This window comes from Lissotriton helveticus, chromosome 11, assembly GCF_964261635.1.
Source record: "Lissotriton helveticus chromosome 11, aLisHel1.1, whole genome shotgun sequence".
In the NCBI taxonomy this organism is placed as follows: Eukaryota; Metazoa; Chordata; class Amphibia; order Caudata; family Salamandridae; genus Lissotriton; species Lissotriton helveticus.
In genome coordinates, this window is record NC_136072.1 from 1,126,482,152 (window position 1) to 1,126,507,520 (window position 25,369).

The 25,369-nt window shown below is 46.0% G+C and overlaps 1 protein-coding gene across 1 annotated transcript in view; it reads left to right on the top strand.

Moving 5' to 3' along the window:
- Nucleotides 1-25,369, top strand: part of LOC144792699 (tRNA (32-2'-O)-methyltransferase regulator THADA-like) — a 194,070-nt gene that overhangs the window by 144,477 nt on the left and 24,224 nt on the right. The window contains exons 25-27 of the mRNA XM_078667856.1: nt 12,716-12,920; nt 14,194-14,403; nt 18,895-19,133. Coding sequence (XP_078523982.1) covers nt 12,716-12,920; nt 14,194-14,403; nt 18,895-19,133 — 654 coding nt within the window. The remainder of the gene's footprint in view (nt 1-12,715; nt 12,921-14,193; nt 14,404-18,894; nt 19,134-25,369) is intronic.

A 25,369-nucleotide genomic window follows, 5' to 3' on the forward strand; every position in this document is an offset into this window, starting at 1 on the left:
AGTGCAGGCTCATGCCTGGCCACCAGTACCGTGATTGTAATTCTTCCAGAGAATCTTTTAATTTAAGGTGTCTGTGACCCTCGCCCATGTGTGCGTCTGCGATTAACAAGTTTCTCCTGTCCATGTTTGGAATCACTCTATCCCCCACTCCAGGGATTCGAGCAAAAGGGACGGAGTTTGCATCGATTATGTATGTATAATTGAGTGGATAATTGATCGGTAACGCTGAGCAGTCGCCTTTTGATGACGTTTTCACCGCCAGCAATGTTTCGCCGTCAATGTATTTTAATGTACGCTTTTTTCGATCTACGGGAGCCGGTTTACTGGCTGCCGCTGCGGCTGTTTCAGCCAATGAATTCCCTACAACGTGAACGCCATCACGCTGGTGACTCAGTGAGTGTGTCACGTGAGTCTTTGGTAGTTCTTTTTTCAAAAGAGCTACTTGTTCCCAGAGCAGTCTCTGCTTTATTGGTGCATCTGTGTCATCTTTGTAACCGTTCTGAATCCATGTCTGCAAATCCTTGTTATATGCTTTGACGCAGTAATATGAATCTGACACTATAAGTGTCGGGAATTCGCGATCCGCATTATCTAGCGCCATTTTCAAAGCTAATATTTCAGTTTGTTGTTCTGAATTGATTTCTACTGAGTGTGTCTTTGTTAATAGAGGTTTTAGTTTACCTCCGCGCCACACTTCTTTTGTAATCTCACATGTGGGATTGTATGCATGTTCTCCCCAAACGGAGGGTTGAGCATGTCCGTCTGTATAGATTACACAGGCGTAATGTCGTAGAGGCAGAATGTCGATTGGCAGAGGATACGTCTTTTCATATTTTAGATTTTTCAATTCTTCTAATTCTGGATCAAAGTAGTAGTATACTTTGTCCGTTGTGATTGAATTCACCCATTGTATCCATTCCGGATTCAATGTTGTTGTTGGTAAATTACACGGTGTTGTTAGTGCCTCGAAGGCTGATTCAGCTGTTCTGACTGTGATATGTCTACCATCAGCTATGTCTTTTTCTCTAGCTATTGCGGTTTGAACTGCTTGAACCATTTTTCCTTTGTTGCTGAATCTCTGTTCAGCTTTTGTGTACAAATGTGATTTGAATGCAATTGGTACCTTATCTCCCTCATTAGAGGTTAGGTATGTGAATCCGCATCTCCCTGGGATGACTCGGATCACAAGGTTGCGTGTATTATCACGGGTTTCTTATTTTGTTTTAATTAGCATGTCTGTTTGTAAGGATCTCAAAATTTCTGTGTGTGCTTGAGTCCAACTGGATCTTTTAAAGTCTGGTTTAATTAGATCATAAAGGGGTTTGACCCTTTCTGCGTAATTTGCAATATATGTTCTTCCGAAATTTAGGAAGCCTAGAATTGACTGTAGGTTTTTTAGTGTTTTAGGAGCTTGGATTACGGCACATTTCTCTAGGAAATTGTCTGCCAGGCTTTTACCTTCACTTGATAACTCATATCCTAAGAATAGGACCGTCAGATGGGCAATTCTGGACTTTTTAAAGTTGAATTTGTAACCCTCTGCAGCGAAACCAAGTATTATGGTGTTCACTCTTTTCAAGTGAGTTTCCAAGTCATCATCTGTTAAGTAAATGTCATCGACATAAGATAATGCTTCATCATCATATTGTTGTAGTAATTCTGTTACTCTCGCTGAGAATACCCCCGGGCTGTTCTTGTACCCCTGGGCTAACCGACAGAATTGTTTTTGAGTGCCATTTACTGAGAAAGCTGTTAAATATCTGCTCTCTGGTGCTATGTTTTGACAAAAGAATCCATTGGAGATGTCCAAGGTTGTTTTGTATTTTTTGCGCACTATGTTATTCATTAGTGCAGCACTGTGTGAGTTTTGCACTGCAAAAGTTTTGCAACATGTGTTAAGGTGTCGGTAATCCAAAACTAGGCGATATGAATTGTCTGGTTTGGAGACCGGAAACAAAGGATTGTTCATTTGTGAGGTGCAAGTTTCAATCACCCCCTGGTATTCTAGCTGATCTAGTATTTCATTTACTTGTTTTTAGGGCTCGCCTGCTGATGCGCTTCAGCGCATAGCTGGCGAAGCTCTATAGGGGCTTATCCAGTGTTTATCCACTGGCGATTCCACTGGCGATTCCTTCAAGTGCATGTGCTTTTTAGGTCATTGCGCTTGCGCAAGCCCTAAAAAGCGCGTGCACAATGCCACCAGCCGCCTGCCTGCCTGCCTCGCATTACCACATCAAAGGCAGCCCTCCGAGCGCATTTCTCACCCCCTAATTATTCACGGCCGGCCGGCAGGCACATCAAAGGCTGCTGCTGCCGTGACTCGCATTTCTCCTCCCTCCTCCCCTATCACTGCCCAGGCCGGCCGTACTTTCTCTTTACAAGGGCGCCCATTCCTGAATCACTTGAAATCTCTCCACATTATTTGCATTTTGTTAATTAAAAAAATTAACTTCAACACAGCGTTGCACATTTTTCTCGACTTCGGAAGGATGAGTCCCAATCTCATTTGTACAAAGTGTTGTAATGGGATTATTGGAGAGTTAGAGAAACGTGCTCACAAGTTACATTTTTATGCAAATCATCTGAGTAAATAAACAATAGCATGGTGCCGTTTGCGTCCTTGACTTGATCTGGTTTTTATTTTTATTTTGCTATTATTCTCACAAAGGCTAAGAAGGTCTGCCTACTTTAGTATTAAGTGCTATACGTCGCATAAGCAACAGCTAACCATTCACTCACCCACGCAACGCCACTCACCCATGCAACGCCACTCACCCACGCAACGCCACTCACCCACGCAACGCCACTCACCCACGCAACACCACTCACACACGCAACGCCACTCACACACGCAACGCCACTCACACACGCAACGCCACTCACACACGCAACGCCACTCACACACGCAACGCCACACACGCAACGCCACACACACACGCAACGCCACACACACATGCAACGCCACACACACATGCAACGCCACTCACACATGCAACGCCACTCACACATGCAACGCCACTCACACATGCAACGTCACTCAACCACGCAACGCCACTCACACACGCAACGCCACTCAACCACGCAACGCCACTCACCCACGCAACGCCACTCAGCCACGCAACGCCACTCAGCCACGCAACGCCACTCAGCCACGCAACGCCACTCAGCCACGCAACGCCACTCACACACGCAACGCCACTCACACACGCAACGCCACTCACACACGCAACGCCACTCACACACGCAACGCCACTCACACACGCAACGCCACACACACACGCAACGCCACTCACACACGCAACGCCACACACACGCAACGCCACACACACATGCAACGCCACACACACATGCAACGCCACTCACACATGCAACGCCACTCACACATGCAACGCCACTCACACATGCAACGCCACTCACACACGCAACGCCACTCAACCACGCAACGCCACTCACCCACGCAACGCCACTCACCCACGCAACGCCACTCACCCACGCAACGCCACTCACCCACGCAACGCCACTCACCCACGCAACGCCACTCACCCACGCAACGCCACTCAGCCACGCAACGCCACTCAGCCACGCAACGCCACTCACCCACGCAACGCCACACACACACGCAACGCCACACACACACGCAACGCCACACACACACGCAACGCCACACACACACGCAACGCCACACACACACGCAACGCCACACACACATGCAACGCCACTCACACACGCAACGCCACTCACACACGCAACAAGTTACATTTTTATGCAAATCATCTGAGTAAATAAACAATAGCATGGTGCCGTTTGCGTCCTTGACTTGATCTGGTTTTTATTTTTATTTTGCTATTATTCTCACAAAGGCTAAGAAGGTCTGCCTACTTTAGTATTAAGTGCTATACGTCGCATAAGCAACAGCTAACCATTCACTCACCCACGCAACGCCACTCACCCATGCAACGCCACTCACCCACGCAACGCCACTCACCCACGCAACGCCACTCACCCACGCAACGCCACTCACCCACGCAACGCCACTCACCCACGCAACGCCACTCACACACGCAACGCCACTCACACACGCAACGCCACTCACACACGCAACGCCACTCACACACGCAACGCCACACACGCAACGCCACACACACACGCAACGCCACACACACATGCAACGCCACACACACATGCAACGCCACTCACACATGCAACGCCACTCACACATGCAACGCCACTCACACATGCAACGCCACTCAACCACGCAACGCCACTCACACACGCAACGCCACTCAACCACGCAACGCCACTCACCCACGCAACGCCACTCAGCCACGCAACGCCACTCAGCCACGCAACGCCACTCAGCCACGCAACGCCACTCACACACGCAACGCCACTCACACACGCAACGCCACTCACACACGCAACGCCACTCACACACGCAACGCCACACACACACGCAACGCCACACACACACGCAACGCCACTCACACACGCAACGCCACACACACACGCAACGCCACACACACACGCAACGCCACTCACACATGCAACGCCACTCACACATGCAACGCCACTCACACATGCAACGCCACTCACACACGCAACGCCACTCACACACGCAACGCCACTCAACCACGCAACGCCACTCACCCACGCAACGCCACTCACCCACGCAACGCCACTCACCCACGCAACGCCACTCACCCACGCAACGCCACTCACCCACGCAACGCCACTCACCCACGCAACGCCACTCACCCACGCAACGCCACTCAGCCACGCAACGCCACTCACCCACGCAACGCCACACACACACGCAACGCCACACACACACGCAACGCCACACACACACGCAACGCCACACACACACGCAACGCCACTCACACACGCAACGCCACTCACACACGCAACGCCACTCACACACGCAACGCCACTCACACACGCAACGCCACTCACACACGCAACGCCACTCACACACGCAACGCCACTCACACACGCAACGCCACTCACCCACGCAACGCCACTCACCCACGCAACGCCACTCACCCACGCAACGCCACTCACCCACGCAACGCCACTCACCCACGCAACGCCACTCACCCACGCAACGCCACTCACCCACGCAACGCCACTCACCCACGCAACGCCACTCACCCACGCAACGCCACACACCCACGCAACGCCACACACCCACGCAACGCCACTCACCCACGCAACGCCACTCACCCACGCAACGCCACTCACCCACGCAACGCCACTCACCCACGCAACGCCACTCACCCACGCAACGCCGCTCACCCACGCAACGCCGCTCAGCCACGCAACGCCGCTCACCCACGCAACGCCGCTCACCCACGCAACGCCGCTCACCCACGCAACGCCACTCACCCACGCAACGCCACTCACCCACGCAACGCCACTCATCCACGCAACGCCACTCATCCACGCAACGCCACTCATCCACGCAACGCCACTCATCCATATGCAAAACGAAAAATGTCAAACTCTTCTATTGCGAGACCTATTGCATTTTCAATGCTTGTTTAGCTTCTTGCTTGATTGGGTACTGCCTTTGTGCAGTTGGTTGTGATTTTAACTGGACTTTGTGAGGAGGAGAATCCTCATCCCATCCTACATGATTTTTATATAAAGCAGGTGCTAAGGCCACTGCCCACTTTCTAGCAAGTGTATATTTTTTATGAATCGGTATTTGATTCGAGAAGGCAGGCATAATTACTTCTTCGCCATGAGGGCACTCCCTGACAAACTCTGGTGGCCAGTCTTTTTCAGCTAGAAGGATGTCATCGCCTTTGGAGAGGTTATCCCAAAATAGTCCCCTAATTTTCCTAGTCTTATCTCCCTCAATACGTAATGTTATCTCGTATATTTTGTGGGGCTTGCTAACTCTGGTATCTGCAGTTTCCACTTGAAGGTATTCATTCGTGTCCACTGTCTCCAGATGATTCATAAGGACTTTGCGAGCTATGCTCACCTCTGCTGCGCTGTCTAGCATTGTCTGAGCCCACTCTCTGTTTTTCAGTTGTGTCCTCAGTATTCTCGGCATTGTTAACTACCTTGATACTGGCTACCTTCTTTTTTGGAAATTGTGGTTTCTTTTTCAGTTGAGCAGGTTCCTTGTCTTTGGACTTGGCGTGCTCTTCTGATCGTCCTCTTCTTTCCGATTTCTGCGAGGAATTCTGAAAAGATTGAGAGGGACGTGTATCAATGTCTTGATATCTATCAGGTTTTTTAATATTATCCCTATTTCTAAGGTTATATCTATTCCCAGAGGGGTCACTCTGGGGTGACCTTTGTCTCGGGTTTGGAGATTTCTCTCTTCGCCTAGGAGACCTTCCTCTGGACTGGAATTTCTTTTCTTTAGGATTGGATTGTTTATTTCCATCCCAGTTCTTTTTTGGTGAATTATTATTATTATTAAAAAACATTTTTTCTGGACTTGTAGTCAGTTGCGGTTTTACTGGTATTCCACCTAGACTATCTCTGCCTAGTTCTTCATAGGATTTTTCTATGATTCTGGCAATTTCAGCTGGTTGGTCTGCTATATCTGTCTCTTTTAACCTCTGGCGGATCGCCACGTTCGCTGCTTCACCTTTTATGTTGGCTAATAATATAGCCGAGACCTGCTTGAAGTCTTTCAGTAGTTTCATACCAAGAGTTAAAGCAGGTTCTGGACCGTATTCATCTTGAATTTGTTTTAGCACATCTGGTATTACCGAAATGGATGGAACACCGTGCGTTTTTGTATAGATGGAAGCAAAGACTGTACCCCAAGTGTCACAGTCCTCAATGTGTGGTGCGATTCCCATTGGGAGACATATAGTCAGAATCCTGTGTTTTTCCAGCGGGGTGGTGTCAGGAAACACCGCCTCTATTTGGGTAATTTTCTGTGCCAACCAGAATGGTATCTGTTCCCGTTTAGCTGGAACTTTACCTAGGCAGGATTGGATGTTCTGTGGTGTAATTTTATTTGTGTTCCCCTGGTGAGGGGTCAGCTGTGGAAGTTTAATCGCTGGCTGAATTGTTGAAGTCCGCATTACATACTGAACTAATTGTCTGTGAATTTTTAGTAGTTGTTTTAGCTGTATTAACAGCTCTGCTGCAGGCATTCTTTCGATGTCTGGATGTGGTGTGTATCCGGCTAAGACCGGCCACGTTGCTCCTGGTCTTCCTAAAGGACCGAGCCTTGTAATGTGATTGTTATGTATTAGGGCGCCATCAAATAAGAGCAAATGCTCTTGGAATTTGAGTGGTACTTCCACCTCCTCGAAAGGAGTGTAAATGTCGGGTGGAACCTCTATTTTGTAATAGTGGAAGTACTTTGTTACAGCATTTGCTGCTGGAAAATGTATCCATGTATAGTATACCTCTGTCTGCCGATATTCGTGTGCCTCAATTACGAATATGACTGTGCCACCTCTAGGTGTCAGTCCATTTTCTATAAGTTTTAGAGTTATAGATCTCCTTTTGGCGACCTGGATGAGTATTATATCCGGGTCTGCTGTTTGCATGGTAGCATCAGCATCTGCTATTTCAGTAGCTAATCTAATTGCCTCTCTTTCATCATCACTCTCTGCCATTTTACAGACAGGATGGTATTATTTTTATTTGCAGATCAGGTTTCTTTATGGAAACAGAGATTAGATGCACAATATTCTGGAACTGTTTTATCCTTCAACGTTGACTAGACCAAGAACCATACATAGGAGTTCCTTCCTGCGAGGTTTTGGAGGATATAATAACCTTTCACCCACTCCAGACGTCTTTGGAGTATTTGGGAAAAGGGGTCTGAGTGAGAAAGCACGACTGAGTTACTCTAAATGTCTTACGTTAGTTTTATCGCCCTTTCCAAACGCGTTGGGCGCCATGTAGTGTAGTTCCTATCTTCCCAATAGGCTCTGCGCATTGGAATAGTACCTACAACAGTAAAGGCCTAGGCCAGACGTTAACTAGGTCTACTACTGTCGATACTAGACTTAATTTTTGGGTTTGCCAGCTAAGCTCAGAGTTCGCTAGAAACTTTCTCGAATGTTCAAGGAAGGATTAACTCCCCTGATTAGACAAGAAGGGATTTAGTTTCTGACAACCATAGAACATGACAACTTTGCTCTCCCCTAATCAAGAGTCAATCTCAAGAGTCGTGTGAGCACAAGGCAATTATTTTACTCAGTCAGTACGTGCATTCTTAGTCTCATCAGAATGTAGAGAAAAGGAAGAGACGGGCGTGTTCAATAAAAGATGTTATTTATTGATCAGTCTCTTTTCTCGTACAAGAGAAATGGATCGATATTATTGCAATACTTATAGTTAAGTAAAGTGCATACATTAGAAGCAATAGTATAAAATAATACTGTAAAAACATTGATATGGTTTCTGAGCCATATGATGTTTAAAATGATTAAAATATATTTACATACACATATACATTTGACTAAACGTACTCAACTGGTGTTTCTAAATACGCCTACCCCGTGTACCTGACCTAAGTCTAATGCGTGGGCGGGAAATAGAAAGTTACAGTTTAAGTTAAGTTTGTTTTTGCCAAGTGAATAACTAAAGAATTCTCTGTGAGGGGTTATTCAGTTCTGTACCTGGAATTTAGGATGAATGAGGAATGGTATCTCTTTCTCTGCTCTCGATATTCCAGGCTGCCTGCGAGGGCTACCCGGAAGCGCCGGTGCTGGGTCTCTCGGCTTGAGATAGCAGCGCGTCTCTCAGCGCGTCAGGAGGGCGGGGCTGTTGCCTGCGGGGTCTGCTTCTGCTCTCGGCTTCGGCAAGTATGGCTGCTCCGTCTTGTCACCACGCGTGTGTTTGCATAGGGCAAGGTCGGCAATATTTATACCTTAAAGGTGCCGGGATTGACGTAAGGATGGACATAGGTACGTCAATAAAGATGTCATACGACTTGCTCGTTAGCACATTCTTTACTAAAGTTCTCTGTGAAATCAAAACAATGGCCGCACGGATTATCCAGGTTGTCATAGGTTTGATTTGTTATGAGAACGTCGTATGCCTTATCAGGGGCTGGAGGAATGTCGCTTGTCTAATTAGATCTCAAGCGTTATGACCTAATCAGATAACACGTTCCTGTGCCGTAGTGTGACTGCGTCAGATAACGGTATCTGCATCATGGGGGTTTTCTTGCCTCATGGGCTGACTGTTAGTTAACTAGCTAGGTAGTTTAACCAGAATAGGGTCAGGAATAGGGGGATCGATTCAGAACCTATAGAAATACACGACACCTTTTGCCTCTTTCAGCATTTTTATAGTTGCAGGACCAGCCCTCATTATTTAAATCGCCAGTTGTGATACGTTTTTTAAAGGTCTGCAACACCTGTTTTCTCCCTCTCCTTTTGTCATGTACCCAGTGGGACCTTAACATGGTCCTTTCACATTTGATGTGCACCCCTTTGAGCTGCTTTACAGCTCTCCTTTGTGGCCTCACATCCTCAAGACGGTGTTTCTCATCACCATCACACGGGTGCAGCGTGTGAGTAATATTTAGGCTCTGTGTTTTTTTTGTTTTTCTATTCTTTTTATTAACCATACACAACATGCTTCCATAGAGATCGCACAATATACTCAGCAGTGGAGCAGCACATACAGAATACATCATTATTCACAACGTATTGTAACCCAAAATCTTGACTGTTGCCAACGTGACCATGGATGACCTAAGACCATTTGAACCCTGATGAAAGGCTCCCTTCAAGCACCTGAAAAATCTCCCCTGTAGGCCACCCAAGCTCCCCAGATCTTTTCCCATTTTCGTGGGCGCCCTCTACTTTGGTACATAGTTTGTTCTAGGCTCTGTGTTAATCTGCTGTACAACACCTTCTTCCCAGACAAGCTGGTTCTACGGATTGCTGTATCCTTCATGCCGGATGTTGTGACACCATTCCATGCCGTCAAACAATCACCCTCCTTCCATTCCATGCTCCTATGCGATTGACAGACTCCATCACTTGGACCACAAAAGAGTCCTGATATGTTACATTGATCCTACCAGAGAACACCAGGCGAACAATCTGCTTTTTAAGGAGTGCGCTGAGTGAAAAAAGGCTAAAACATATAGGAATGCACCATCTACTGCTATATCGTGCTCTGTATCAAAATCTGCAACGCATTGGCTAAAAAGCAGCCTTCAGAAGGACTGCAAGCTAATTCAACCAGGGCCACAGCTGCCACCACTGCATTGGCATGTAGAGTTTCTGTCTTGGACATCAACCAGGCAGCAATGTGGGCATCAGTCCATATGTTGACAAAGCACTACCATCTGGACAGCCAGGTGCTCTGAGATGGGCATTTCGTCCATTCAACCCCGCAGGACTTTTCATTTTGAACCCATCACAGACCCACCTCCTAATAGTTCTGCTCTGGTATCTGTTCTAAAGGTGAGGAATCTGCAGTTCCAAGTTTCTATCAGAAGAACAAGTTACTTGGGTAACGCTCTTTCTGATAGAGACTCTATCTTACAACAGATTCGTCATTAGTCCTCCCATCATCCGCATTCTGTAAACTGGACTCTTTCACTAATAAGGTCCCCAGCTCTAGGACTCTGCACACTGGTCAAAGGCAATTTGTTATGCACAGACAGACTCAAAAGCAATTGATGTCAGCGTGCAGGTGTGGCGCCAACATGGGGCATGCATACTATTTCTGGAGCTGAATGGCATCAGTGTGGAACTGCATGGTCCACCGTCTGGCACGCAGAGGCGCTACTGCTCCAAAATGTACCGATCCAGTCTGACGCTTGGGGAATATTCAAAGGGTGAGGAATCTGCGATTAGATAGTCTCTATGAGAGGTAAGTTACTTGTTTTTTACTGCCATCAACAGGTTCTGTTGACATGAAAAGCCATGAAACTGAAGACTGAGCGATATCTAGATGTCAACAGAACCCCAAGATGGCATTATCTGTGCATATTACCTATTACCTGTGTTTTGAGAACGACTGGAATTGAAATACTGGATTGGACGGTTTGGTTGTAGAGAAGAGAAAATATTTAATTATGTACTTTCCAAGGAACAGTTTTTAGCTAACATGTTTTGTTCTGTTAAAAACTCATTCTGTCTGTAGAAGACAACATTTTAAATGGATTCCTGCAAGGTTGATCTGATTGCAGTTAGAATGCTCAGGTTTTGTTCAGTATTTGTGAAGATGGTTCTGAATAAAGAAATAGCAGTTGTCAGTCTTTGGCGAATAGTTATCTAAAGCATGGGAGTTTTCTAAATACACTGCCATGTTTGGTGACTAGTTACCTAGGAACAAAGAAATCAGATTTAGAGATTAGAACTCCCATTGAATGCATTTCTCATACATAATTAAAAAATAATAATAAATAGAACTCATTCAGCTGTTTGCTATTGGTCATTTCTTTGTTCTCTGTCACACCACAAGTAGGTTAGCAGATGTTGTGACAGCACTCACTCATTCCACATTGACATACCTGTGCAGCTTTTAAGTGTGCACCTGCTAGTCAGTGGTTTAAACAATAAAGTAGTCAGTTAGAGGGATTTTAGGCCCAGGAGAACAAGAGGTTGACACCCAGGCAGTGTCTCCGCTTAGGTCTTAAGCAGCAACCTTGCCCTGAGCGATAATATATCTTTCGTTCCCACTATCTCAAAAGAGAAATAGGAGGGGTCAGACTCCATTGTCTTTGGGATTCTGACTTTATGGAGTGTAGAGGTGTCCCCGTTCAAGGAGCAGTGCTTCTAAGGATGCTGAAGGGGATAGCTTGGATTGGCATGGGTTATCCTTCCATGATGTAGGTCCTCAGTCTAGGGTTCCTCCTTTAGTAGAGCCCCTGGGATCTTGGCTTGATGGGGACTGTATTAGATGAAGTCATTGATTTGGATTCTGGGGTGCGTCTAGAACGCCTAGGAGTATGGGGTGCTGACGCATACCTGTTTTTTTGTAGGATTTGAGCTGTTTACGCTCCTAGGGGAGAGTGAATGAGTGTTGTGTGTGTGAAACTAACAGGGATCCCCATAATAGGTAGCATAGGGGCACCTTCAAGAGTGACTGGAAGGTTACGCAGTGGCTTGAATGAGTAGATGATAGAGTTCAGTGTGATTGTGGTGGTAGAAGGGAGAATTAAAGTAGGCAAGAGTGCTTGTAGGAGGGAGCAAAGGAGCATTTCAAGTTCACCCCTGCATTGTCCCCCAACTAACTGAATCTGAAGACCGGTGTGCTGTCCTGTGTGTGCCTCTTTGAAGCCTGAAGTCTTCAAAGAGGCACACATGGCCTAAATCAGCAGTGTTGGCAAGTATGCGTTAGTGAAAAGATTCCCATTACAAGATGGCCACCATATCAAGATGGCCACCACATTCTTGGACCCAGAAGGCGCTTGATCTTGATTGTCCTCTTCTATTCGTATGTCAAAAAGCAATTCACACTGTTTCACTTCCAGCCTTTCATAGAACTATTCATTACGAGGACTGTTCCCCATTGTAGCAGGTAACATTTTTGTTGACCATCTGCACATCTTCAAACAAAAGTCACTTCTGTTCATAGATCCTTTTCTGGTGGAGCCTTGTGAGAATTTTTGCAACAATGTAGGCGCTTGAGTGCAACATTTCAGTAATATTGTCTGAGTGCCACTGTAGATAAGCAGAAACTGTTAGTTCTCTCTAGCTGATGCATACTTTGAGGGTTGTGGCAATTTCAGCTCTGACCTTTTGCCATGCTCTGTTGCCAGCCTGCCAGCGGACGCCTTGCTCTCATTGGCTCACGGACTGGAACGCTGCTTCTGGTTGCTCACACCGGCCCAGCGATGCCCTCTGATTCGCTCAGCCTACCTCTGCGTCATCTCGCTGCTCGGGAGCATCTTCTCACCAGCTTTCAGAGAGAGGGTCGAAGAGTCTCTCAGCGCTGAGCTGAGCCGCTGTCCCTTGGAGCTCCAGGTGAGGTGTATCACTACCATGCTGCTCTTTCAACTTTAGTTATGTTGTATGTCCTTCATAGACTGCACACATCACATATCAAAACCCTCTTGCTGCTAGTTGTAGCGAACAGCTCCACACAACAGGATTTTGATTTAGAGACTCATCTCTCACTTGAACCCAGTGAACCCACTTGGACAGTGCAAAAACCATGTTTGAGGACCCCCCTGAATTGCCTGGATTCAGCATTAAACAGGAACACAGTCATAGGGCTGTCTGCACTAGTGCAGGTAAAGCTAGACAGCCGCTTACAATGTTGAGACCATGTCGCCATGGATGTCAATTCACGGAAAATACCTGGGATGGCGCAAGTGACATCACACACCCTTTGACCTCCACTTTCACTCACACACACAAACACTTACGCACCAATTCACACACATAAACACACTCTCAACCACAAGCACGCACACAACATCCTTTTAAAAGTATTTATTACTAACCTCACCTGCCATAAAAGGGCATATTCCAGCTTATTGTACTCCATTCACTATTAGTGAATAATATATTTTATTTATTCACAAATGGTGTAATCTTTCTTTTTTTAATAAAATAAAGAGAGTGGAGCCCCAGCTGCCCCTTTTTTCCTGGCACTGAATTTGCCACCTCCGAGGCCAGGGGGTGCAAAGGCAGTACCAGGGGTGGCAAGGGCAAACCAGGGCTTGCAACTGCGACCCCTTGCAACACCTAAATGACATACATGCATGTCACATTGTTAGAGATGCTAAAAAAGTGTCTCTCCTCCCTCAATGTACACCTTTGCAAAGAGGAGTGTGCAAACTCCTCCGGAGGTGGTTTGGTGCACGCCTTCCTCTTCTGAACACCTCCCCCACCCTTCTAGCCATGATGTTAAAATCTGGCATGATATAAGAATAATTGGCTGTGCGCCACTGCACTGAATTCTGCTTTTGTCGATTAACTGGGTCGCGCCTTAAGACCCTCACGGGTGAGTAGCGCGCTTTATAAACCCCTGAGTGATTGTTTGACGTAAGACATTGCAGTCGAAGTTTCTGGCCCAGCCTGACATTTCATTGGCTTTTCACCAGTCCTTGCTATGCGCCAGAACCATTTGCTTGTCTGTAAATGCCATTATATATTGACAGACCAGTTTCTGTTCCTCCAATACCCATATGATGCTTGACTTTGTAGCTTTCAGTAATGAACAAATCCCACACAACTTCCACCTCATACATTTCACCAGCGCTCTTTTCTTTCCTGTTGTTCTGCTGTCCAGGTGGGACTGAGCGCTTTCCGCCAGGTGTGTGCCCGCTACCTCTGCACGGCAGCAGCAGCCTCTGGTGACACCGCGAGACATGACCTGGTGTGCCGGCTGATACGAGAGAGCGAGCCAGATGTGCAGGTATCTGTCCTGACCTGGGTGACCGAGCAACAGGACAGGAGCATGGATGCGGCCCTGGTGGGGACTCTGAGCAGGACACTGCAGGTGAGGCAAGATTGCATCGTTTGAGGTGGGAAGGTTGTCACAGTAGTACTTACCTCTGCATGGAGTCCGCCTTCCGTGAGTATGTGTTAACCCCTTTGGAGTGAATGCGCCTTCTAACACTCAGCTGTCCCGGTGTAGCCCAACTCCACAATGTGGCAGGAGTGTCCATCTTGCATCTTTTGAGGTGGGAAGGTTGTCATAGTAGTGCTTACCTCTGCATGGAGTCCGCCTTCCGTGAGTATGTGTTAACCCCTTTGGAGTGAATGCGCCTTCTAACACTCAGCTGTCCCGCTGTAGCCCAACTCCACAATGTGGCAGGAGTGTCCATCTTGCATCGTTTGAGGTGGGAAGGTTGTCATAGTAGTGCTTACCTCTGCATGGAGTCCGCCTTCCGTGAGTATGTGTTAACCCCTTTGGAGTGAATGCGCCTTCTAACACTCAGCTGTCCCGCTGTAGCCCAACTCCACAATGTGGCAGGAGTGTCCATCTTGCATCTTTTGAGGTGGGAAGGTTGTCATAGTAGTGCTTACCTCTGCATGGAGTCCGCCTTCCGTGAGTATGTGTTAACCCCTTTGGAGTGAATGCGCCTTCTAACACTCAGCTGTCCCGGTGTAGCCCAACTCCACAATGTGGCAGGAGTGGGGTGGGAACTGCAGTCAGTCTGCAGTGGTGGTTGGAAATGAATCCCTTACAAGGAGAGAACAGTGCCACTCTTTTGGATATTGGGGTATTTGAGCTACAGGGTGCAGGACACTGATCTCACAAGGAAATAGCTATGCACGATTAATCTGAATAAGAAGCGTAGCATGCCTCTTCTGTAGCCATGCGTCTGAGGCAGATGCCTACTGGTACATTCACTTTCAGCAGGCAAAACATAAAAGTATAAATAGGGGAGAAAAAGAGAAATTAAAAAGGAAAGAATTGTATATGCGCATTGTTACACAAAGATGAATAAGCATTGGCAGTCCCAATCGGTTTAACTTTTAAATGAAAGTGTCTTTTCAGTAATTCATGGGTTTAGGCACTCAATAGGCGATCATACATGCACTCTGTCGCTCGTCATGTACCCATTCATGAGTCTGCGGACGATTTCTTGAATTCAACCATTTACAACCATAATAAAGCATGCACATAAACGAAAATACATATGTGACATAAACTAAAAGCATTTAAGTAGAAGAAAGAAAATATGCTTCCATTTTAACTTGGCGGGCATGTGCTTGACTATAACTAGTACGTACATACTTAAATAAAATTAAACATAGCAGTGGATGCCAATCTCACAATGGTATTGTACAAAGTGTATCTTTGTTTTAAAGTTCCACAATGGCTGCCACAATTGGAACCAACGTGTCGGCCATCTTGAAATACTGTATGAATGATCCAGTACCGACAATACCTTTTAATGATTGTCATCTGCTTTAGAGGCAGTCTCCACATGGGATGCAACTAACTGCAGATGAAAAGGGTGACAAGCAGGAGGTTCATTGCCACTATCTGAGAAGTTGTAGTATATTGCTAAAATTGAAAATAAAACAAGGGCAGGGAAAGAAAAGAAGGGGACTTATAAAAGGACAAAATCGAAACCATAACAATCCGTCCCACCAGCCAAGCTCTAAAGTGCACTCTTTTTCTGCGGATGTGTGCATGTGATCAGAAAACTGGCGTCAGTAACAGAGCAAAAGAGCCACTGGCTGAAATGTACTCACCCATTGTCCCGTGCTGTGGAAACAGATTGTAAATGCTACTTATACAAACCAATGCAAGCAGAGGGCTGACCCAAAGCCCCTCTACATACAGACATACATGCATATATATGTGTGTGTGTGTTTGATTTTATATATATATATATATATATATATATATGTATATATATGTGTGTGTGTGTATATATATATATATATATATGTGTGTGTGCTTTTTTAATTAATTTAATTACAGGACCCTTGCAAACAACTAAGCCTGTCAACCCTTCTGAAAAGATGTTTGCGCGACACTAACAATTCACCCTTAAAAGGATAATTACCTTTTATACCTGCTTTTCACAACAAGTATGTCAAACCTACTGGTTTTGTCATAACTTTTCATAATAACAAGATAAAACCTACAAAATCTGACATAATCATTTCTGTGGGCTGGGAAAACCGCGCAAATCTCTTACAAATATTGATGCTACCAAGGCATATTACTGGGCAGCCCACCTACGATACGTTTGAGTGGACCGCCCGGGAAAGCTAAAAACACTGGCTACACATAGACCGGGCTGTTGGATGGTGCTCGATATCTGGGACCAAGTAGAAGTCATACAGGGACTTACGACCTTGCCTTCCCCCCAACATGCCTACTGCCAAGAACCCTGACTTCCTCCCAGCCCTGCACCCTGCTACTATCACAGAGTGGGAGATGGGAGAAAACTGATTCACAAGTTAACTTTTCAGTAGCAAATTAGTGAAATAATTTGAGCACTGCAAGCAGGAATATCATATCCTGGAGGTGTTGTGTCTCTAGTACTAGCAGCTCCTTCACGGGGTCCTCCACCGGCTAAGCTTGATGGCGACCAATAGGCAACGGACTCCCTTCGAGACACTGGTACAAGCAGTCTCAAGCACTAAAGGGCTAGCATACAAAGCCTTCTGCTCCTTCAAGTCTCTAAACCTGTACCCTACAAACTATCAGATTAGATGGGCAATGGGCCTGGGGAAGGCCATATCCACTAAAGACTAGGAACACATGTGGGCGACCATACCAGTGACCTCCAAAGGAAGTCGGCATATAAGGTGACCACCTGATAGCACCTCACCTCCACCAGACTCCAAGGCATGTATCCCACAGCCTCCAACCTCTGCTGGCGATGTAACAAAAAGATTGGCACTTTCAATCACAGGTTGTCGGAGAGCGCGCTCATCCAAACGTTCTGGAAAGAAGTCGTAGGCCATATCAAAGCTACCTTTGGATATCCTATGTCAGCTGTCCCTGCCTCAGTACTACTGGGGATTCGCCCGACCGAGATGACTGGGATCACAGGGTCGGACTGGACTTCTTACCATAACCAACATATGCCTACTAAACTGTGCATGAATTTGCAACCATCAGGTGCACAGTTATAAAATTACAAATATGTACCGTATTTTCTGGCGTATAAAACGACTTTTTAACCCATGAAAATCTGCTCAAAAGTCAGGGGTCGTCTTATATTTTGGGTGCTACTTTATGTTCTTAGTTAAGCACTCTACGAGAGTACAATTTCCAGCTGTCTCCCGTATGTGCTTCTCTGTCCTCCATCTCAATGTTGGTCTATCTCACTGTGTGCTTCTCTGCCCCCCCAACCCCTTGTCTCCCACTTTCCTCTCAATATGAAATACCTCCAGATTTCACAAATGCAATCTGAAATTTGTTATTTTAGGTCTGACTTTACAGCACAGTTGTATCCAGGCCTTATACGATCAACAGAAAAAGAGTTTCCGAAGTATCGCTTAGGCGCCAGCTCAGATGTTCTTTAGTACAGCGGTTGATTAGCCAGACGTTGTGTGCTTCCACTGAAAAAGAGTGCTTGTACTGCCTTGTGGGAAGGTCAGGGGTCGTCTTATATGCCGGGGGTCATCTTACATCAAGGCAAGTATAGCCCAAACCCTATATTTTAACAGAAAAAGTAGGGGGTCGTCTTATACGCCCAGTCGTCTTATACGCGGGAAATTACGGTACCAAATAATAGTTGGTCAAACAATATACAACTCTGCCGAAAAGGGGCCAACAGGGGTTATGACAGTGAAAATCTTCTATCACCAAGTTTTCACCATGAGGGTGCCAACACCAAAAACCCTGCCTACTATCTTTTCTGTGAGATTTCATGTAACAAAATACCTGTGTACAGCCGGTGGCACAGTGTAGTAACAACCCACTGTTAAAGGCCTTGGCTTTAACAAATGCTTTGACAGTAAGTAGCCGGGCCTGCTGTTTTTGTAATAACTTGTCATATTAAACAGTTTAGAGCTGTGGCATCTAACATAACTTCTAAAAGTGTATCAATCAAGCCTATAGCTGCCTACTGTATTCAAGCGTTCCCACAAGGTAACCATTAGGTATACAATTACAACATTACAAATGTACACGGTATTACAGCTGGCAATACAAAACACTATCTCTGCTAAGGGAGTTTAAGGATTACCACAGTGCAAATCTTCATCCCCACAGTTCGGGGAAGTAAAGCTACCCAAGACATCAAATAAGAGGCATGCAGATGAGTGACAATGAGGCCACCTGTGGGAAACAGTAGTCAGGTTCTGAGTCCTCTGTAAGCGAACAAAGTGTCTTGGGCCGTCTTAGGGAAGACCTGAAAAGTGTCATAGTGGGAATGAAAGAGAATATTATTAAAGATGTTCTGCCTTGAGTTCCTCTTTAAGATAGACAATGATGAGTGATGATGATACACCTGTGAACACTACTGCCAACCTGCAGCTCAACCTCCATTTTTTCCTTTCATCTTACGCACAGAAAGATCTAGCCCATGTGTTGCTTCAAGAAAGAGACTCTGAGTTCTTGAAGTGCTTTCTCCAGGCCTTCATATACCTGCATCAGCAGTCGTGTCCTCAGGAGCGAGGCTCCAGCCGTGAACCCCACCAAGAAGCCCTTGAGTGTGCAAACCTCCTTTTGTCAATGGTGGAAGAGGGAGATGCCGGGCCAGAACTCTTGGGTCATGAGCTGTGCGTGGTCAGCCTTCTGCTTGTTCAGGGGTAAGTATGGGGAAGACCACCATAATATACACCCTGCATTGTCGGACTCTTTTGTTTGCTTCATCTCACTTGCACTCCTTCTCAGTCTCATTGACTCACTCTATTGATCTCTAGGTTTTTGTCACTCATTCTCCTTCGCTGTTTTGTTCACTCGCTCAAATCTTAATCTCTTTCTTGCCCACTTTCACTCTGTCTCTCCTTCTTCATCCTCTCCTACCTTCCCTTGCTTCCTTTTTTTTTCCTTCTTGCTCCATTCCGTTGTCTTGCTGAGGTTCGTGGATAGCCCTTAACATTTGCACACTTTGGTCTAGAATCATGCATACACTACAAATAAAAATCATTATTATGCAAAAGTTCTCCATGTTTAAAATAGGTATTCTCTTTTGGTATGAAAGTATTGGAGCAGAATACAAACTCTTTGACCAGTGGCTTCTGCAACAATTGTAACGTAAAATGATTTACCCACCAGCAGATGTCTGCTCTTACAGTCACAGAAAATGTATGTTCGAGGCATGTTGGCTATAGATACACATGCTTTGCATACTCCTGCTATCTAGTGTTGGGTCTGGAGGTGTAAAAGTTGTTTTGCTTCGAAGAAGTCTTTCAAGTCACCAGGTAAAGACTCCTCCGGTTGGTGATAATACGGATGGGCGCCGACTCCATTGTTAGATTGTTTTCTTTCTGCCGTTAAGTTTGGATGTGTATTATTGTGCTCCGGTTTGAGACCGTTTCAGGCTACTTTCAGTTCATAATTCATCCATATCATCGTCGGTATTGTTATGGAATGCATTTCCCATTCTTGTGTGTCGTGATCTGGAAAACTATCACCCGTCAGATCAATGAGTTCCTACCTCGACCTTCATGCCTCACTCTTCAGGGCCTAATTTATATCTATTTGGCTTCCTCGCAGAATGCCCTACTAACGGAATGCGCACCATTCCATTTCTGCCCAAGATGCCACGCTAAGTTCCGGCAGACCGACCTTCATCAGGTCTGTAACCTTTGCTTGTCTTGCGATCACAGGGAAGAACACAGTGAGGCCTGCCGATTAAAGAAAATCTTACGGGCCAAAGGGCACGTTACCGCGTGATGCAGCATCCAGAGGTTGCCAAAACACCCAACATCTTCGTTCGAAAGGATGTCCAAGAAGAAGAACTCTATGAGGCTTCATACGGCCGAGGAAGAGACGTTTTCCATAGAAGGCTCCGGCTCTGACGTAGAGACCGTCCTCCACTTGCAGGAGGAACTTCTATCGGGTCAACTTACCGTGTTGACTAATGTGCCCATCCTGCCACCCAAAAATAGTTGATTGCGGCCGAACATAAGGCTCCCAGGCCACCACTGCCAGCAGGCCTAGGTCGGCACCGAACTCCTGCTCGGTATGCCCAGCCCTCAGGCTCGACACCGAAAGCACGACCAAGGCCATCCGCTTTCACACCGAGCTGACCCTCTTCATCTTCAGATCCGACCACTTTGGCACCAAGCACTTCGGTACTGAAACCATTTTCGGCACTTAAAACTTTGAAACCAGCATCAATTTCAGTGCCTGGTACTCCGGTGGAACCAATTCTCCAGACGATGCAGGAAAGTCTCGATCCATGCCAGAAACAATTGCATCTACAGCCTCTTACTGGCCGTATTTTAACCAACACTGTGGCGTCTGCGCCACCTCATCAAAGTGCTAGCTTTTCCCTGGAGAAGCCATAGACTTACCAGTACCCAATAAAAATAAAAAGAGGAAAACGGGCAAGGCTACTAGAGTCTTGCACCCTCCTCCATCAACTTCACCCCCACCACTACCTCCTTCTCCTCCCTTCATTCCACCACCTACACCCTCTCCGCCTCATTCTCAGGGCAGTTCCCTAGATATTACTCCACAGGGGTCCCCACATTGCTTTACAGATGAGATTTGAGGGGTGATGATTTGTATGATTCACCACAATCCTAGGATCTTGGCCAGACTATGACATTGACCCTTAAGGGGACACAGATATCTATCTGTATCCTGCCAAATCTTCGCCTTCTAATAACACCACCTCATATCAGGAGCTCATCAGCAGAGCTGCGGTGTACCACCAGGGTCCCCTCCATAAAGAGCCTACAGAGGAGGATTCCCTCTTTGAAATACTATCCAGTACACATAGGGCTACGCAATACCTCCCAATGTTAAAAGGGATGATGCGTCACACTGATGACATCTTCAAAGACCTGCGACAGCTTGCATTATTACTCCTAGGGTCGACAAAAAATACAAGGCTGCACCCTCAGATGCTATTTACATCCGAGGGCAACTTCTCCTTGATTTTCTGGTTGTGCCAATGCTCTTAAACGAGCTAATTCACAAACAATAGCCGACACTCCGCCTCCTGATAAGAAGCCTAAGCTCGTTTATGCTTCCAGGAAGCGAGTAGTAGCACAATCCGTCAATCACTGGTGGCTTGCAAATACACAAGGCTTTTTAGCCAGGTGTGATCAAGCCCACTGGAACTCCTCTAGTACTTCCCGGAAGAGCTTAGGAAAAAGGCACGGGGACTTGTAGCCGAGGGCAAACTAATTTCCAATAGTTCCATTAGGTGTGCCCTAGACTCCGCAGCTACAGCTGCCAGGGGTATTAATACCAGTGTATTGCTACGTTGACCTGCTTAGCGGCGTATCATTGGTTTCAAAGCAAACACTCTTAAATGTCCCCTTGGATAAGGAACACCAGTATTGGCCACAAGTGGACCCAGCATTAGGAAAGATGGAGGATACGGAGGTTGGTAAGTCGTTGAGTGCACGCCAAACACCCACTCCCTGGTATTCCTTTTGCCACTCCTCGTACAGGGCAGGTTCCAAAGCAGCATCTTGTAAGGCATCTTATTCCTCATTTTGTCCACAAAGTCACAGCTCCCCTTCACGAGGCAATTACATGGGCACTTACAGGGGTAACAACTCCAAAGGACGTGGTCGAGGCGCCCCCTCAAGTGGTGCCTCACCAACCACAAACCAGTGACTCTCTTCTCCTTCCCCCCGATCATTTAACACCTGTCTGGGTCGATTACAACCTTTTCTCCCCACCTGGTGATCCATAGCATCGGATCAGTGGGTGTTGAACATTGTTCACTATGATTATTGTCTGGAGCTCATTACCACACCACCAACAATTCCACCTTGCACTCACAATCATTCTCTAGAAAATCAAACACTGCTCAAAGTTCAAGCTCTCTTGTTCAAAGTAGCTATAGAACCCATCCCATCCTGTCAGAGCATTTGCATATGGTCCCCCTCCAAGATGTGATCCCGCTTCTCCAGCAAGGCGACTTTATGTAGGCACTAGACTTAAAGGACGCCTACTTTCACATCCCAATCCATCCAGCACACTACAAATACCTCAGGTTCGTCATAGCTGGCAAACATTATCGGTTCCTAGTCCTCCCCTTCAGGGTGACTACTGCACCTTGCGTGTTCACTAAATGCTTAGCAGCGGTAGCAGCACATCTACGCAGGCACAACAGCCATGTTCCCAATATCTGGTCAACTGGCTTATCAAAGCTAGACCCTTCCTCTATGCCACCAACACACTCGGGTCACCAACAACCTGCCCCATCAACTAGGGTTCCCCCTCAGCGTACAAGAATCCCATCTTCAACCTTTACAGCTTCAGCCATATCGGGGGCTATTCTCAAAACACAGATGGAATTAGCCTATCCCAATGCAGCAAGGATTCACCCTGCTACCACAATTTCAAACCAATCAACAACTAACAGTCAGAACATTTATGTATCTGTTTGGCATGATGGCCTCATAGATTGCCTTACTGCCACATGCACGACTACACATGTGTCTGCTGCAAGAACGTCTAGCACAACAGTGACAGGGTCAGTTGGAAATCTAGTGTTGAAAGACAGACGCATTGTTCACTCTCTGCGGTGGTGGAACACACAAAACCTGTTAAAAGGGTGGCCATTTTTATTCCCTGTTCCACAAATAATTCCGACATTTAACACATCACTTACAGGTTTTGGTGCTCCCTACAGGATCGCATAATTCAGGTTCTCTGTCACACCAAATATCAGGGTCTCCACATCAGTTACTCTGAGCTGCCAGCTGTTCATCCTAGCATTGGAAGCATTCTACCTCACTTGGGGCCCGATGTAGGTAGGCATTTACCGGTCGGTAATGGCCGAATTCGGCCGTTACCGACCGGTAAATGCCTTTTCCAATGTAGGGGGCATGTATTTACAGATTCGGTATTTTTACCGAATCTGTATTTACCGAATCGGTAAAATTACCGAATTGGCAAATACAGACTCGGTAAAAATACCGAATCTGTAAATGCAGATGTAGGTGGCGCTTTCAACAGTGCTTATGCGTAAATAGTAACTTGAGTAAGACAGCTAGCCAAGAAAAGTCATAAATTAATAGAAATACTAACAAGTTTGATCAGATAAAAAACGTCTATTTCGTTTAATAAGCATTTGATTTAAAAAAGGGGAAACATACACATTTCACAAAAATGTATAACTTCACAATAAATGAATTAAGAAACACAAGTCCTAAGCAATTATCCTAAAGATAATAACACAAATGATATACTGTATTTACATAAATACACAATAAATGGCAAACAATATTGCCTCTACTTAAAAATTTAAATAAACCATTTCACAGTGGGTGGCAAACAATAATCTTTCGACGCGCGTTTCGGCGTTTCAGCAAACGCCTTCTTCAGGAGCCACAAATTTTCATCGATAGAAAACTTGATCTTCGTTTGGTCTAATTACTTCATGTTTGTTTATTAGATACTCTGTTTATGATCAGGGAGATACGTCAAAAAGTCTCCAGTTAAAACTTCACAGGAATCGTTAGCTTCTCGTAGATATTTTCTTCATTCAGAAATGCCCGCTAAGTGTTATATTTATTTTTATAACGCATTACTTCTTAATCGATCGAGGTAATAGGTTCCTTTGCCAGCAGATAGTATATTCCCAGATATGGAAACGATAAATCTTGGAGTGGGCTCTCCTAACCGGTAAGTCCTTTGATTTAGACTTTAACCAGTATTTCCTTTAATACGGAAATGAAAAGTCGATGGACGTGGGGCCGCGGAGGAGCAAGTTTGATCTGCTGGCGTCTCCCGACCGTTACAAATGATTTCCACAGTGCCACAGGCCCCTGAGAATTCGTTATTTACCATGTAATACTATTGCATGGTAAATAACGAATTCAGGTGTACATGCACATCTGTGCATATACACCTATGCCATGTGACACACAGACATGCCCTTAGGGCATGCAAGCCTGACATTGGGGTGCTACAGGGTGTCAAAGTGACGTTCCCCCTGCCAGGATTCGGTATTTACCGATTCTGTAAATACCGATTCGGTATTTCCCATTGATTCCTATGGGCTTCAAGGCCCATAGGAATCAATGGGAAATACCGAATCGTACAGAATCGGTCATTTTAAAAGAAAAATTACCTACATCTGCCTACTTCCAATTTACCGACTCTTAAATACCGAATCGGTATGATTCGGTATTTAAGAGTCGGTAAATCGGAATTACCTACATCGGGCCCTATATAGGCAAGGTGGTCCTAATCCGCACTGAGAATATGACCGCCTTGTACTATGTACAAAAACAGGGCGGACACACTCTTTATAGTTATCGAACCTATCGCAGACCGTTTGGCGTTGGGCAATACGTCACAACATACATCTGTTAGTGGAACACCCGCTAAGAATGGACAACGACTTTGCTGACCTCCTCAGCAGGATGTGGCAACAAGCCCACGAGTGGGACTCCACCTCGGGTCCTCCTCCCTTATTTCCACAAGTGAAGGTTTCCACACAAAGACCTGTTCGCAACTGCAGACAACGTATGCTTTTTTGCCTCTCCTCCTTCTTCCATTTGTGGTTCGAAGGCTCAAGCAAACCTCTCTCACCCTCATTCTAGTAGCCCCCACTTGGGCTTGTCAACCCTGGTTCACAACACTACTCAAACTCGCTGTAGTTCCCCAAGAGAACCTTTGCCTTAACTGAGACCTTTCATTCAGAACCATGGAGAAATAAGGCATCCAAATCCAAAAAACTCAAACTTGCGATTTGGCTTCTAATGTAATAGAATTTGATTAATTAAATCTACTACCTAAATGAATGACCATTCTCAAAGAAGCTCGTAAGCCTGCAACTAGAGCATGTTATGCAGCTAAGTGGAAAAGATTTGTCTTTTACTGCCATAATAAGCACATTGACCCA